We start from the raw sequence: 17,259 nt of genomic DNA on the forward strand, positions 1-17,259 counted from the left end.
CCTTGTCCCGTACCTACAACTTGTTCACTTAGATCAAACTGGGTTTATGCCCATGAGAGAAGCCTGAGACAACACCACCAGGGCCATAAACATGATATATCACGCAGTTTCATCCAAGTTGCCCATGCTCCTGCTCTCTACTGATGCTAATAAAGCGTTTGATAGAGTAAACTGGACATTCCTGTTCGAAACACTGAAGCACATAGGCCTGGGGGAGACAATGATACCCGATTCTGGGTAATCCACAATTCCCCACTGGGCTCGACCAAGGCAACTTCAGGACCTTAATATCAAGAAACATATTCAGGGCACACCATTTCGTAACATCGGTTCTTGGATACTCCCCTGCTCCAACACGGATGGGGAAAACCCACCTCTTCTGACACCCTGGTAATCCAAACAACTACAACACTTTCTGGCCACGCTACCATCGGCGGCCATATATAAAAGAGTCAAGACCAACTTTGAACTGTATAATGAACAAAGAGGCGTAATCAGACACACTGTCTCCAGAACATATAAATTATTGGTCTCACCTTCTGATCAACCACCCCCAAACTACACACTCAACTGGGAACAAGACCTGGGTTTGACTTTCTCAACAGAACAGAGACACAGACTGTATGCTTGCATGCACAAATCCTCAATTGCTAGTAACATACAAGAAGCAAGATTTAAAACACTTTCCAGGTGGTACCGGCTACCCACAAAACTACACGCCATCTTTCCTACAGTCTCTCCGCTTTGTTGGCGGTGTGGAGACGCTAGGGGCACCATGCTACATATTTTATGGGAGTGCCCGGCTCTCACTGAGTTTTGGGAGGTGGTGTGCCGTATTACATCTAAATTCACCACCACTACAGTCCTGCCGAAAACGCTGGCATTCTTCCTGCTCCACCGGTGTGAGATGTCTATTGCGACTTACAAAAAATCTGTGGTGCGACATCTGGTTAACGCTGCAAGAGCAAGCATCCCCTAAATGTGGAGACAAACTTCTGCTCCCACAATCACAATGTGGATTGACAAAATTCGGGAGATTATGAAGATGGAGGATCTAACCGCTTCATTAAGAAACAATGACAAGAAGTTTCTCAATACTTGGAAAAGTTGGATTGCATTTCAAGAAACCCAGGAATTCAAACTTTAACTTACTACATGAGGTAGAGAATACACCAGAAAGCCTAGTTAATTACTTTCCCCCCTTTCCTTTATGTATCCTTCTCTCTTTTCCCCTTCCTTCTTACCTTCTCCCCCCCCCTCCTGATCTCTCCGGATCCGCTCCACCCTCCTTCAAATTACTATGTTATTGATGGTTCCGAACTCTATATTGAATTACAAGGCGAAATTTCATTTTTCTACTTCGCTTAGATAATACTCACTTCACTTGACTGTGTTATGTCTTGTACCAGGAAATATGTTTTTGTTCATATTAGCAAAAAATTCACTTATTAACCAAAGACCTGTTACTCTATTCTTTTTTTACTGATTGGGCTGCGTCCCAGTAAATTTTCCCTTTTTTTCTTAAAGGTTTTCATTTTTTTTCCAGTATTAAAACTCAAGAAATATTATACAAGTGTGGTATCGTTGTATCCATACTGACCTGGAGAATGAAGATAAGTCCATTTTACCGCACAGTATACGGTGTAAAAAACAAAAAATAAACTGTCAGAATTTTATTTTTTTCCCAATTCTACCCTATTCGGATTTTTTTCAGCTTTTTTCCCCGCTTTCTACTACACTGTATGCAACTGTAATTGCGCCATTAGAAAGTACAACTTATCCTGCAAAAAATAAGCCCTCATAAGGCCTCAGGGTTAGAGCAAAGGGTTAAGGGTTAAAGCAAAAAAAGTCTACAAAAGAAAAATCACCATCGTGGAATACAGAGGCTGTTCAAATAGTTCTGGACCCAACTTAACTCCTTAAGGACACAGCCTTATTTCACCTTAAGGACCAGGCCATTTTTTGCAAATCTGAACAGTGTCACTTTAAGTGGTGATAACTTTAAAACGCTTTGACTTATCCAGGCCATTCTGAGATTGTTTTTTCGTCACATATTGTACTTCATGACACTGGTAAAATGAATTAAAAAATAATAATTTTTATTTATAAAAAAATACAAAATTTAGCAAAAATTTGTAAAAAATTGCAAATTTCCAAGTTTCAATTTCTCTACTTCTATAATACATGGTAACACCTCCAAAAATAGTTATTACTTTACATTCCCCATATGTCTACTTCATGCTTGGATCATTTTGGGAATGATAATTAATGTTGGGAGGATGTTACAAGGCTTAGAAGTTTAGAAGCAAATCTTGAAATTTTTCTGAAATTTTCAAAAACCGAATTTTTAGGGACCAGTTCAGGTCTGAAGTCACTTTGTGAGGCTTACATAATAATAATAATAATAATAGAAACCACCCAAAAATGACCCCATTCTAGAAACTACACCCCTCAAGGTATTCAAAACAGATTTTACAAACTTTGTTAACCCTTTAGGTCAGGCATCCTCAAACTGCGGCCCTCCAGCTGTTGTAAAACTACAACTCCCACAATGCCCTGCTGTAGTCTGATACCTGTAGGCTGTTCGGGCATGCTGGGAGTTGTAGTTTTGCAACAGCTGGAGGGCCGCAGTTTGAGGATGCCTGCTTTAGGTGTTCCACAAGAATTAATGGAAAATAGAGATATAATTTCAAAATGTCACTTTTTTGTCTAATTTTCCATTTAAATATTTTTTTTCAGTTACAAAGCAAGGGTTAACAGCCAAACCAAACTCAATATTTATGGCCCTGATTCTGTAGTTTACAGAAAACCCCCATATGTGGTGGTAAACCGCTGTACGGGCACAAGGCAGGGCGCAGAAGGAAAGCAATGCCATACGGTTTTTGGAAGGCAGGTTTTGCTGGACAGTTTTTTTGTGTTTTTTTTACACCATGTCCCATTTGAAGCCCCCCTGATGCACCCCTAGAGTAGAAACTCCATAAAAGTGACCCCATCTAAGAAACTACACCCCTCAAGATATTCAAAACTGATTTTACAAACGTCTTTAAACCTTTAGGTGTTCCACAAGAATTAATGGAAAATAGAGATACAATTTCAGAATTTCACTTTTTGGGCAGATTTTCCATTTTAATATTTTTTTTACTTTTACAAAGCAAGGGTTAACAGCCAAAGAACACTCAATATTTATGGCCCTGATTCTGTAATTTACAGAAACACCCCATATGTGGTTGTAAACTACTATACGGGGCACACGGCAGGGCGCAGAAGAAAAGGAAGGCAGATTTTGCTGGACTGTTTTTTTTTACACCATGTCCCATTTGAAGCCCCCCTGATGCAACTCTAGAGTAGAAACTCCATAAAAGTGACCCCATCTAAGAAACTACACCCGTCAAGGTATTCAAAACTGATTTTACAAACATCGTTAACCCTTTAGGTGTTCCACAAGAATTAATGGAAAATAGAGATACAATTTCAGAATTTCATTTTTTTGGCACATTTTCCATTTTAATTTTTTTTAACTTTTACAAAGCAAGGGTTAACAGCCAAACAAAAGTCAATATTTATGGCCCTGATTCTGTAGTTTCAGAAACACCCCATATGTGGTCATAAACTACTGTACGGGCACACAGCAGGGCGCAGAAGAAAAGGAATGCCATACGTTTTTTGGAAGGCAGATTTTGCTGGACTGTTTTTTTTACACAATGTCCCATTTGAAGCCCCCCTGATACAACCCTAGAGTAGAAACTCCATAAAAGTGACACCATCTAAGAAACTACACCCCTCAAGATATTCAAAACTGATTTTACAAACGTCGTTAACCCTTTAGGTGTTCCACAAGAGTTATTGGCAAATGGAGATGAAATTACAGAATTTAAATTTTTGGGCACATTTTCCATTTTAATCCATTTTTTCCAGTAACAAAGCAAGGGTTAACAGCCAAACGAAACTCAATATTTATGGCCCTGATTCTGTAGTTTACAAAAACACCCCATATGTGGTCGTAAACCACTGTACGGGCACACGGCAGGGCGCAGAAGTAAACGAATGCCATACGGTTTTTGGAATGCAGATTTTGCAGGACTGTTTTTTTTTTACACCATATCCCATTTGAAGCCCCCCTGATGCACCCCTAGAGTAGAAACCCCAAAAAAGTGACCCCATTTTAGAAAATACAGGATAGGGTGGAAGGTTTTTTTTGTACTAGTTTAGGGTACAATGATTTTTGGTTGCTCTATATTACACTTTTTGTGAGGCAAGATAACAAGAAATAGCTGTTTTGGCACCGTTTTTATTTTTTGTTATTTACAACATTCATCTGACAGGTTAGATCATGTGGTATTTTTATAGACCAGGTCGATACGAACGTGGTGATACCTAATATGTTAACTTTTTTTTATGTATGTAAGTTTTACACAATGATTTCATTTTTGAAGCAAAAAAAAAAAATCATGTTTTAGTGTTTCCATAGTCTGAGAGCCATAATTTTTTCAGTTTTTGGGCGATACCTTGGGTAGGGTATGATTTTTGCAGGATGAGATGACGGTTTTATTGGCACTATTTTGGGGTGCGTGTGACTTTTTGATAGCTTGCTATTACACTTTTTGTGATGTAAGGTGACAAAAAATTGTTTATTTAGCACAGTTTTTATTTTTTATGGTGTTCATCTGAGGGGTTAGGTCATGTGATATTTTTATAGAGCCTGTCGATACGGACGTGGCGATACCCAATATGTATACTTTTTTTTTTTTTATGTAAGTTTTACACAATAACAGCTTTTTTCAAACAAAAAAAATGATGTTTAGTGTCTCCATATTCTAAGCCATAGTTTTTTTTATTTTTTTGGCGATTGTCTCAGGTAGGGGCTCATTTTTTGCGGGATGAGGTGACGGTTAGATTGGTACTATTTTGGTGGGCAAAGGCCTTTTTGATCGCTTGCTGTTGTACTTTTTGTGATGTAAGGGGACCAAAAAATGGTTTCTTTAGCACAGTTTGTATTTTTTACGGTGTTCATCTGAGGGGTTAGGTCATGTGATATGTTTATAGAGCCGGTCGATACGAACGCGGCTATACCTAATATGTATGCTCCCCCCCCTATTTTTTACCAATTTTTTTTTACTTTATTTGGGGAAAATGATGTTTTTGTTTATTTTTACTTGAAACTTTAAATTTTTGGGGGGGGGGGAACTTTTTTTTTCAACTTTTTTTTTTTAAACTTTTTTTTCACTTAATTTTTTTTGTCCCACTTTGGGACTTGAACTTTTGGGGGTCTAATCCTTTACAATGCATTCCAATACTTCTGTATTGGAATGCATTGGCTGTATGATCTCACAGGCTCGTCACCGGAAGGCATCGGGTCCTCCGCACAGCCCCATGGGGACCCGATGGCACCGCCCACCGCCGCAATAGATAAATGCCGCAAACCGCAGGTCTGAATTGACCTGCGGTTCGCGGCGATCCCCGACATGGGGGGGGATCACGTGACCCCCCCCCCCGGACATTAAGCCGAAGTGCCTGCTCAGCGCCCTATGTCCTGAAGAGGTTAATGTCCAAACTTTAGTCTGTTAATCTGTCAAAGTTCAATGTTATGCTTGTTTGGTCCAAGTATTCTCCAAAACGGGAACCTACTTTTAATCTTATGTACCTAAGAAGCTGTAGTGGCTTGGTGGCTTGATTTTTTATAACTTTACACGCTCCCCCATCTGCCACTTTGGAGGAACTTGTCCAATTTCAACTTAATTAAAAGATCCAACACTGCTGGATAAAATATTGTAGGGTCCAGTACGTATGCCTGCACTACAACACTGTACATCACATTTTTCCTCCATGTGAACAAGGGTGGTGAATGACTTCATTCTAAACTGTATGGCCAGTTTCAATCCAGTGTGCAGCAATATATACAATTTGTAGACTCTTCTTTCTCATAAAACATATTTTGTTGTAGGTATGCACTTTAAAAACAGCTCTAATAATATTCCTAGAATTTTGGTTTAGGCCTCATGCACACGACCGTTGTTTTGGTCTGCAGCTTGGATGTGAACCCATTCACTTCAATGGGACCGCCATTCCATGGCCCCGCATAAAATATATAACATGTCCTATTCTTGTCCATGCTTTGTGGACAAGAATAGGCAGTTGCGGACCGCAAAACACACAACAGTTGTGTGCATGTAGCCTTATATTGAAAACTGAAATTGTGATATTGCATCCCAAAAAATGTAAAAACAAGTAAATAAATAAAAGCAAGTGTAAACTTAACCAGTAAAATCATATGACATATTCATAGCTTTCATAAATTCTCAGATGACTTGATGTGAGCACAGCCACATAGCACAACTACAAATCAGTCAACTATAAGATGGGAGTTAAAAGGATGTGCTCTTCATGCTTCATCACATGGGATCATTAGATATCAACTCACGACCACTTATCTGCTGTCCCACTGTTCTGTTCTGCACAGCTGAGTTTGGCAGAGCTTTGGATCTCCTGGCACTTTTCTGCTGTCAGAAAGGTTACGGGAAACCATTTTTGAAATGTAATGACATTTTTGGATTACTTTTTAAATGAAATTGTCCTGTGCAGCATTCAGTAGGCTTACTTTATCTGTCCAACATTATTTCATATTCATAAACATTAAGAAACAATTCAAGACACAGTATATTTTTTAAAGGGGTGTGCCCATTGCTTGAGCAATATAATATACTAGCAGAAGGACCCGGATTTGCACAGGTATATTTCATCTACTTCATTTAATGTTTGTGTATGTCATTAAAAGATATCAACATTATCCACTATAACAGTGACATCTACAGTACTCCGCCCCTTTAAAGCTGACCTACAGCAGTGAAGAAAAATGGCTGGATTGTTTTGGAAACCTGGTGTAAAACTGTGTGTATTTGGAAACTAAGGGCCTGCGAGCTTCTATTGGGTGATAAGGAACATGTGACCGTGTGTATGACAGTTGGGATAAGAAGAGAAAGACCTGCAAGCTTCTATTGGCTAATGTAGGTTATGTGATGTGCCATATTTGAATTTTGGGGGGGAATATCTCAGGAATGGTACGTGCTAGAGAGCTGTGACCCCCACAAGATTTCTTTCCAGGTAGCAAGGGATGTGTATACCAAGTTTCGTTGGTTGCGTTTTTGAGTGATCACGGAACATACATACATACATACATACAATTACTGGTCTACATACATACAATTATTGGTCTCACCTTCTGATCAACCACCCCCAAACTACATACTCAACTGGGAACAAGACCTGGGTTTGACTTTCTCGACAGAACAGAGAGACAGACTGTATGCTTGCACGCACAAATCCTCAATTGCTAGTAACATACAAAGAATCAAGATTTAAAACACTTTCCAGGTGGTACCGGCTACCCACAAAACTACACGCCATCTTTCCTACAGTCCCTCTGCTTTGTTGGCGGTGTGGAGACGCTAGGGGCACCATGCTACATATTTTTTGGGAGTGCCCGGCTCTCACTGAGTTTTGGGAGGTGGTGTGGCATATTACATCTAAGTTCACCACCACTAAAGTCCTGCCGAAAACGCTGGCATTCTTCCTGCTCAACCAGTGTGAGATGTCTATTGCGACTTACAAAAAATCTGTGGTGCGACATCTGGTTAACGCTGCAAGAGCAAGCATCCCCTGTATGTGGAGACAAACTTCTGCTCCCACAATCTCAATGTGGATTGACAAAATTCTCAAAAATGCAACCAACGAAACTTGGTATAAGCATCCCTTGCTACCTGGAAAGAAATCTTGTGGGGGTCACAGCTCTCTAGCACGTACCATTCCTGAGATATTCCCCCCCCCCAAAAAAAACTAAATATGGCACATCACATAACCTACATACATAAATACGTCCTTCTTTATATATAGATTTGAGCAATATAAATAAGAAATAATACTGCCTTAACCCCTTAAGGACCCATTTAACCCCTTGAAGACTGGGATCATTTTTACCATTTTTACCTTGAGGACCAGGCCATTTTTTGCAAATATGACATTTGTCACTTTATGTAGTAACAACTTTGAAACACTTTTACTTATCCAGGCCATTCTGAGAATGTTTTCTGGTCACATATTGTACTTCATGATAGTGGTAAAACTGAGTCAAAAAAATTCATTTTTATTTATAAAAAAATTGCAAATTTACTAACAATTTAGAAAAATTTCAAAATTTCCAAATTTCTATTTCTTTACTTTTATAATAGATAGTAATAACTACAAAAATAGTTATTACTTTACATTACCCATATGTCTACTTCATATTTGAATCATTTTGTGAATGCCATTTTATTTTTTGGGGGACGTTAGAAGGCTTAGAAGTTTAGAAGCAAATCTTGAAATTTTGCTGAAAATTTCAAAAACCCACTTTTTAAGGACCAGTTCAGGTCTGAAGTCACTTTGTGAGGCTTACATAACAGAAACCACACAAAAATGACAAACTTTGTTAACCCTTTAGGTGTTCCACAAGAATTAATGGAAAATGGAGATTAAGAATTTCACTTTTTTGGCAGATTTTCCATTTTAATCCATTTTTTCCAGTAAGAAAGCAAGGGTACTTAGCCAAACACAACTCAATATTTATGGCCCTGATTCTGTAGTTTACAGAAATACCCCATATGTGGTCATAAACTGCTGTACGGGCACACGGCAGGTCGCAGAAGGAAAAGAACGCCATATGGTTTTTGGAAGGGAGGTTTCACTGGAATAATTTTAAGCTGCTGTGTCACATTTGAAGACCCCCTGATGCCCACCTACAGTAGAAACTCCCAAAAAATTACCCCATTTTGAAAACTACAGGATAAGGTGTCAGTTTTGTTGGTGCTATTTTAGGGTACATATGATTTTTGGTTGCACTATATTACACTTTTTGTGAGTTAAGGTAAGAAAAGATAGCTGTTTTGGCACCGTTTTTATTTTTTGTTATTTACAGGGAAAATAATAGCATTCTGAATACAGAATGCATTGTACAATAGGGCTGGAGGGGTTAAAAAAATAATAATAATTTAACTCACCTTAATCCACTTCGCGCAGCCAGTCTTCTCTTCTGTCTTCAGGACCTAGGTAAAGGACCTGAGGTGAAGTCACTGCGCTCATCACATGGTCCATCACATGCTCCATGTGACGGACCATGTGATGAGCATAGTGACGTCATCAAAGGTCCTATTCCTCAAAGAAGAAGACAGAAGAGATGCCGGCTGCGCGAACAAGTGGATTAAGGAGAGTTAAATTATTTATTTATTTTAACCCCTCCAGTCCTGTATTCAGAATGCTATTATTTTACCTTATAACCTTGTTATAAGGGAAAATAATAAAGATTGGGTCCCTATCCCGAACGTCTCCTAGCAACCGTGCATCTAAATCGCACCGCATCCGCACTTGCTCCAAAATTATAATTAATCATAGTTCATAATGTAGTTATGTAACGTAATTTCATCATACATTTCTCACATTGAAGTGCCATAAAAATCTTAAAATAATATTATTATACATCCATCAAATGATACACACATACAAAGAACACAAAATGGACATACTCAAATACTCCAGCTGTAAAGTGTTACAGTTGTCGGTGTTGACCCAACTAACTAGTGTGTTGGCTGCTGATCCTCTAGGGTCAGAGACACCAGAACAAAGCATCAAGGGATCCAGCAATGCTCGTAGTCAACAACAGGCAGAGTTCACGGTCAATATCTAGGAATCAGGCGGAAGTCAGTACACAGACAGACAAACGGATTATAGCTGTTTTGCAGGATTTAGCAAGCTAGAAAGACCTAAGGGAAAATATTGCTCAGGCAAGAGGGGGAACTAACTGCATATATAGGAGAGCTTATTAGCTCATTGGTCAAACAGCTGAACACCGAGCAAAAAGGGTAATTAACTCTTGCAGTGTTTTAGTGAGAGGTTCAATGAATAGACTCTAATACACACACAGGAAAAGAACTAGCAGCCAGGTTGCAGCATGGGACACAGGAGTCTGGCAGCCGGCGGTGAGTGATGCGGCACCTGTGCCCCCTCTGAATAGCGGGATGGAGGCAGGCATGGAATATTGCCATGACAGCAAACGCAATTGCAGCACAGATGTCAAAGAACAAGACATTAGAGGTTGTCAAATAAATGATCCTACATATGCCAGAATCTCTGAAATATTAGCAGGAAGGTTGTGCTTTCTATATTGTATAATACACTACTAAGTTAAAAATATACAAATCTATATGAGTACATTACTGGGTCCTTATCTGAATAACGCTAATGGTAGAGAAAAATCTATATATTTTCTTTACTATACTTATGCTAAATATACATGGATTATGATATGTACTGCCAGCCATCTCAACCAGCATTTTCCTTATAGGATATTATAGGAAATTAAAAGCACTTATTTCTCATTTTAGGTATTTACGTTATTGATAAATCTAACCTCATTATGTTCACTGCACTGACTTTTTTTCCTGTATTGAGCTATTTACAAGGAAAAGCTTGAACTGTGAATTGTTATAAATCCTTCATAATAATTATGAAAACTGCATTTCAATAAAGCCATCATCATTATATAGAAATATTTTCTGCAATGTGGCAAATACTCATTAGGCTTACAATAATAATGATAGGTTACTTACTATTCAGAGGCTTCAGAGCAAAAATCTAATATAAACATAAAACATAGAAGAGTCTTACATAAAATAAATGTGGTCTTATCATAGCTCAATTATCATTATGGCTCTTTGGAAGGAATACTGTAGGTAACCACTGCGCATTTATTTCCTGCAGTGAGAAGATGACGGCATGGATGGCAGATTATTGAACTGTGTCTAAGCAAGGCAGTGTCAAGGCTAATATAGACATTATATACCATTTAAACGTCTAGAGTTGTGAGCAAATCAACTCTCATAAGATGAGCAAAGTTCTACTGTGCATTCTCTCAAGCAGATGTCAAGCCTCGGTCAATCAAGGGTTACAAGAAAAGCGCTGACTGCATGTTTTTTTTGGTTTAATATGTGGGTTAATGAAGTGAGTGTGACTGTGCAATGTACTGCATCAGACCAATCATTCTCACACCAGCATGGGAATTCAGGTATTGTATTGAAGCTTGACAGTGTCACTTGAATTGGGAAAGATGAAAATTCCCAAAGAGATTTGGCTATAAAAGACTAGTCTTCTGAGAGTCTGACATGTAGCAAGCTATTGACAGGTTGATGAAGGCTAATGCAGAGCTACCACTACAACATCTATAATGAGTATGTATGGTATAGTGCAAACACTCATTAAGGTGTACAGAATGTCAATTTAAAAGCTATGTCCATATTCATGACCAATTTTTTTATTACTGCAAGGATAAAAAAAAAGTAAGTAATCTTAAAATTATTCTTGGTTAAAATAATTTCTGGTATTTACTAACATAAATACATGCGGCACCTCTTCACAGATCCAGTGCAGGGGCTTATTAAGACCAACATCTAAAACACTGGTCTTAATAAATGACCTCCTTTGTGTCTACAGCTCCCATGTAGACTTCATGCATCTCCATGGTAACAGACTAAGTCTATGTAGTCTGATCCTGGACTATACTAGAATATCTACAACCATAAGGGCTGCAGACAAAAAGAAAATGATGGGATATATCTCCAAACGGGTGCAGCCCAAGGACACTAAAAACAACACATATTTATTAAGTGTAAAAAGACAACACATTCCACATGTGGACTACGTGGTTCCTCGGGTCTATGGCATAAACCCGACGTAGCACCCAGTTACGCGTCTTATTATCCTTATACCTAGATCTGATGGAGAACCCAGTCTACGTGCAAAATGCATTGTCTTATTATCCTTAATACATTTAAAATAACTGCTGTCTGTGCTCCCGTAGTGAGTGAGTGCTCTGTTGCTACGTCAACCAGTCTTTCAGTGGGGCTGCTCAACCTACCAGGGAGCCTGGACTCCAGACCAATTAGGCTCTGTCCCATCACTACTTGGTTTCTGAGGTAGACTATTTAAACATGCAGCTGCTGGCCTGGCCACAGATGCCTGTGATTGGTTATCTCAGCCTCACTACCTAGTTGTGGTTTTGCTACTCTGAATCTCTCATCTTTGCCCGTTTCTTTGACATTGTCTCCGATTACTGATTTTGCCTCTGCTGTGACCTCCTGGTTTCTGACTCTGCTTGTTGCAACCTCACCTTTGCCTGCTCACTTTGTCTCTGACGTTATCTCCTGAGTTCACTTTGCTGTGTATTTGTATCTGGCTTTAGATCCAGATTGAGTCCTGGTTTTGCCTGTCTGGCTTTCACCTCTTCCTGTCTTACTACTCTATTCCCATTTTGGTTTAGACCTCTGCACTTAGCTAAGAAGGGACTGTCTCCCAGTTGTGGGCCATCACTTAGGATGGATCATGTAATTAGGTAGGGACAGTGGGGCGGGTGGAGAAAAGGGATGCACTGTTCCATACCCTTTTTTATGACAATAACATGTTGTTATTTTAATCCAAGTGTCTACGGTCTTCAAGCAATGCCTGTTTGGAGATTACCCAGCATTAGCTGGTTGTTATAGTGCACTATGGTTTATGACTCTGGGAGGATCTTTGGCTGCAGGACCTGAGACCTACTGTATCATGCTGGTTCACAGGAGTATTGAGCCATTAATTGACCATTGAGGCGTGCGTAATAGCCGCCATCTTCCTCTCTTTATTAGTAAATACCATAAATGCTGAAAATGCATGTCCTCTATCAGTCAAAGACAGTAACAACACGAGATCACAAAAAAACAAGTGTCACACTATGGCAAAACCTACTGCACCTTTCTACATAGGGCATCGGAAAGGAGGCTCAAAATGATAAAATGCAGCTCAGTTCCCTTTTGTATGCCATGTAGGCTCTACAATCATGCTGATGGTCAAACTGAGCTAATCTCCAAATGTCAAACCATTTAGTGCATCAGCAGAGAATAAAGCATTCCACTACTGAGAAATGTCAGGCATTCTATTATACAACAACCCGGATTATATCATACTGCAGCTCCACCGGGGAATGATATGATGTCTAAGAAAACAAAGCTTAGAACTTAGAATTCACATATACACACCTGCTATGTACATCAGCTATGGTGCCATTCCTTTGCCATCCTGGTGATTAATAAATATAATGAAATTGGTGTTCCTGGCATTTAGTAACACATTTTAGGTTTACCATATCTATAAGGGCATAACCATTCTATTTTGGATAGAGATTTGCAATCTGGGAGCTGTCATTTTTACACCAGGAACTTTATACTAAGCTGATCTAAAAAAAATATAAAGTCTTGCAGAATTAATTGCTGCAGAGCCCATTGCATTATACAAGCTCAGCAAATCTGTCCATGTAGTAACTCAACTTTTCATCCAGGTGATTTTCACATAAAAAAGTGAGGGCCGTTGCCATTTTTGCGCTCCGCAAATTGTGGATCCGCAAAACACTGATATCGGCCATTTGCGTTACGTATTCTGCAAAACAGACATGAATAGTACATGTTCTATTTTTTTTTTTGCGAGGCCTCGGAATGGACAAATGGATGTGGACAGCACATGGTTTTGCGGGCCCACTGAAGTGAATGGGTGCGCATCAGACTAGCAAAAAATGCAGAACAGATGGGGACAAAAACCATGAGCATGTGTGCATGAGCCCTTAAACTCTGCTGTTCCAAGGTGAACATACCCTTTAAATTTGCAAAGATTGCAACTTACACAGTAGAAACAATTATTCTTAAAAATATATGATTCATTATTATACCTTCGAGAACCAACGACACAATGCTTAAAACAGCAACTAATAATCCTCAGAGTTCAACAATTACCATTTGACAAGTGCTAAGTATTCAGAGACATGCGTCTCTTTATGTAGTGATATGTTAATTACCAAATCAGATCGAATGTCATCTATACCGATTAGGATTATTCCATATTATGTACTTATTTAGAAGTGTTCTGACAGGCATAAGGCCATATTTCATAGAATACATGTTCAGCAATTACATCATTCTATTAAAAAGGTGTGAAAAAACAATAGAAATGTATTCTATTTGTAATATCTTAACCAGTCATAAAACCCTACTGATCCCTCCTGTACAATTATGCAGATGACTTCATACAATCTTGTGTGAAAGAGCTATAAGAAACCGAAAGCTCGTTCTCCTTCCAGGAACAGGAAAGCATTTAAATAGAATGAGCAAACTGTATTACACCCCTAATATTATGAGGGTCTCTGGGACCTAAAGAGGACCTATCACCTCTCCTGACATGGTCGTTTTAGTAAAAAAATGATATTCCCCCACAAAACTATTTTGAAGCAACTTTTCTCATAACTCGGCCTTGTGTCATTCCCCCGCTTATGAATAAATTAACAACTGGGAAGGTCCAATCTGTGCTGACAGTGCCAGACTATTTAGGGACCCACTAGTCAAGTTATTAATAATTTATATCATGAATAACAGAGGAACAGCAGAATGCATAGTTATGACAAAATAAGGTCCAGAAGTGTTATATTATGGGGGATAGAATTACTAATACAAACAGAGCAGATACTGTACACTATATGGACAAAAGTATTGGGACTCCTACGGGAGCTTTTATGACATCCCCATCTAAATTCATCAGCACTAATATGGAATTGGCAACCCCCCTTTGCAACTAAAACAGCTTCCACTCTTCTTTAAGATTTTGGAGTGAGGTTGATGTTAGATGAGAGGGCTTGGCTTTCAATCTCCATTTTAGTTCATCCCAGAAACTATGGGGTTGTGTTTAGGGCTCTGTGAGGGCCAAACAAGTTCTTCCACACCAAACTCACCAACCATGTTTTTATAGACCTTGCCTGGGGCACAGTTATGCTGGAAGAGAAAAGGGCCTTCCCCAAACTGATCCCACAAATTTATTGGCGACTGTGTTGCTGTGGTTCCTAAATGCTTCCACTTTCCAATAATACCACTCACTGTTGATCATGGAATATAGTGGTGGCATCATATTACAGTGCCACACTCAAATTCAGTGAGTTCGTTAGAAAGAGCCATTCTTTCCAAATGGTTGTAAAGGCAGTAAGCACGGCTAAGGGCTGGATTTTACACACCTGTGGCAATACAACTGAATGAAAAATCAGAATTCAATGATTAAAAAGTGTATCTCAATACTTCTGTCCATCCAATGAACGAGTCATCAACCTTTGACACTCCAGCTGCTGGGAACCTACAACTCCCAGCATGCACACTTACTTGGCTGTTCTTGTAACTCCCACAGAAATAAACGGAGCATGTTTTATCTTCCACAACGTAGAAGACAAGTCGACAGAGTGGATTCCTACTGTAATCAATATGAGGAAGAATAACTGTGAATTCTTCCCAGTGTGGGATACAGGTCGGAAACTGCAATGAAATGAAATTTACTATGTGAACATAGCCATATAGTAAGAACCAAAATCAGGGTGAAAAGAAGAGGAAGCAACACAGGGAGACATCTGATCCCCACTTGAGAACAAAATGCCAGCTGTTGGTCAACAGTTTTTATCTAGCCGAAAGCCAGAATTTATGCTGGAAAGTGGCCGAATCACCGGCGGACCTCATTAGAGTCCAAGGGGAACTGGCAGTGAACTACAGAATCCGGCAATGACGGATCCCGCGAAATCCGGCAGACAGCTCTCTGCCGAAACTGCCTGCCGGATCTGCCGCCGGAGATGAGAATAAAGTCTAAGTCAGGGCTTAAAGAAATACAGGCTTCTGTTTAGCAAAGAAAATTGTTAATTGAGGTCTACAGGAGGCCATTTTATTCATTCCAGATTATTTCAAAATACATTTGCATGAAAAATTCTATTATTTTCACTGGATTCCACAGACGGTGAGACTACCTATGCTTTTATGTAAATTCTCTTAAGCATTTTTCACAAGGGTTGCTTTTCGCTATTATGGAAGCCAATTAAGGGACAGAACCAAATGTGTTGCAGGTATCCATGAATCCTCTCTGCTTTGTCAGAGACGTCACTTATGTAGCTTAATTGGCTGCTGCAACAATTGAGCATGGAATAAAAATTCTGATAAGATATACAATGCAATCCTGAACTCCATCTCAGTTCATACTGGTTACCTGTCAGAATGGAAAAGGGCCTGCAGCTCCTCTGAGACTTCAGGAGAAGACAGCAAATCTGTCCTCCTGTTACTGTGACGGGATAAAAAAAATAGTAACGGTGGTAAGGAGACCTTTTCATGTAACCTGGTCAGATCTCAGAGTGACTGTCTTCAGCATCTCCGGATGTCATACTAATGAGAATATGCTTGGAGTAATGAGGCCAGAGCAGAAAACAGAAAAAACAACAAAAAAATGTTTGTAAAAACCCGCTGCAATGGGAGCTACCTAAGTAATTAGAAATTCAATAAGAAGATTGCTGGCAGCTATTCTGCATGCTAATCTGACAAAGAAAGCAGAAGGATATTACAGATCAAACCAAAGGATACATTTGTGAAAGAATATATTAACTAGTATACAAAATATAAATATAGTTTAGTATTTAAATATTTAGCCTTTAGAAAATCTCAAAATTAACATAGGTAATTTACTCCTGTCCAGAGAGAAGTAATGTGACGCTGACACAATTACACCTATGCAACCCCTATAATCAGAGGTGGGCTTACCCATTGCGAAAAAAAAAATATATATATCAGAAAAACCCCTGCTGGCCACAAATGGACATGACCGAGGCCGAGACCGAGGGGATACCGAGGGGATATGATAGAAACTTTTAAATACATAAAGGGAATCAACTCGGTAAAGGAGGAGAGCATATTTAAAAGAAGAAAAACTACCACAAGAGGACACAGTTTTAAATTAGAGGGGCAAAGGTTTAAAAGTAATATAAGGAAGTATTACTTTACTGAGAGGGTAGTGGATGCATGGAATAGCCTTCCTGCAGAAGTGGTAGCTGCAAATACAGTGAAGGAGTTTAAGCATGCATGGGATAGGCATAAGGCCATCCTTCATATAAGATAGGGCCAGGGCTATTCATAGGATTCAGATATATTGGGCAGACTAGATGGGCCAAATGGTTCTTATCTGCCGACACATTCTATGTTTCTATGTTTCTATGACACATGACACAGAAAAAAATGGCCAAGGGAGCCCCTCCCAGCTTTAGAGCAGTAGCAGAAGTGCCCAGGTTGCACTGTTTGGCAGAGAGTGGGGCTTAGCAGCGAGACGAGGTAGTGTTTAGTAGTTTGACAGGTCAGAGTTGAAATGTGC

General features: G+C 39.3%; 1 protein-coding gene across 3 annotated transcripts in view; it reads right to left on the reverse strand.

The window, feature by feature from the left end:
• Positions 1-17,259, reverse strand: part of SMYD3 (SET and MYND domain containing 3) — a 709,171-nt gene that overhangs the window by 385,567 nt on the left and 306,345 nt on the right. The window contains exon 6 of one of the 3 annotated variants that reach the window (XM_044291900.1): positions 15,246-15,395. The exons of 1 other annotated variant lie outside the window; for it this stretch is intronic. In XM_044291900.1, the coding sequence (XP_044147835.1) occupies positions 15,246-15,395 (150 nt within the window). Of the gene's footprint in view, positions 1-9,551; positions 9,634-15,245; positions 15,396-17,259 lie in introns of those variants that run through there. One more of the 3 variants, XM_044291901.1, reaches the window with a different exon arrangement.

The sequence above is a fragment of the Bufo gargarizans genome, chromosome 4, assembly GCF_014858855.1.
Source record: "Bufo gargarizans isolate SCDJY-AF-19 chromosome 4, ASM1485885v1, whole genome shotgun sequence".
NCBI lineage: Eukaryota > Metazoa > Chordata > Amphibia > Anura > Bufonidae > Bufo > Bufo gargarizans.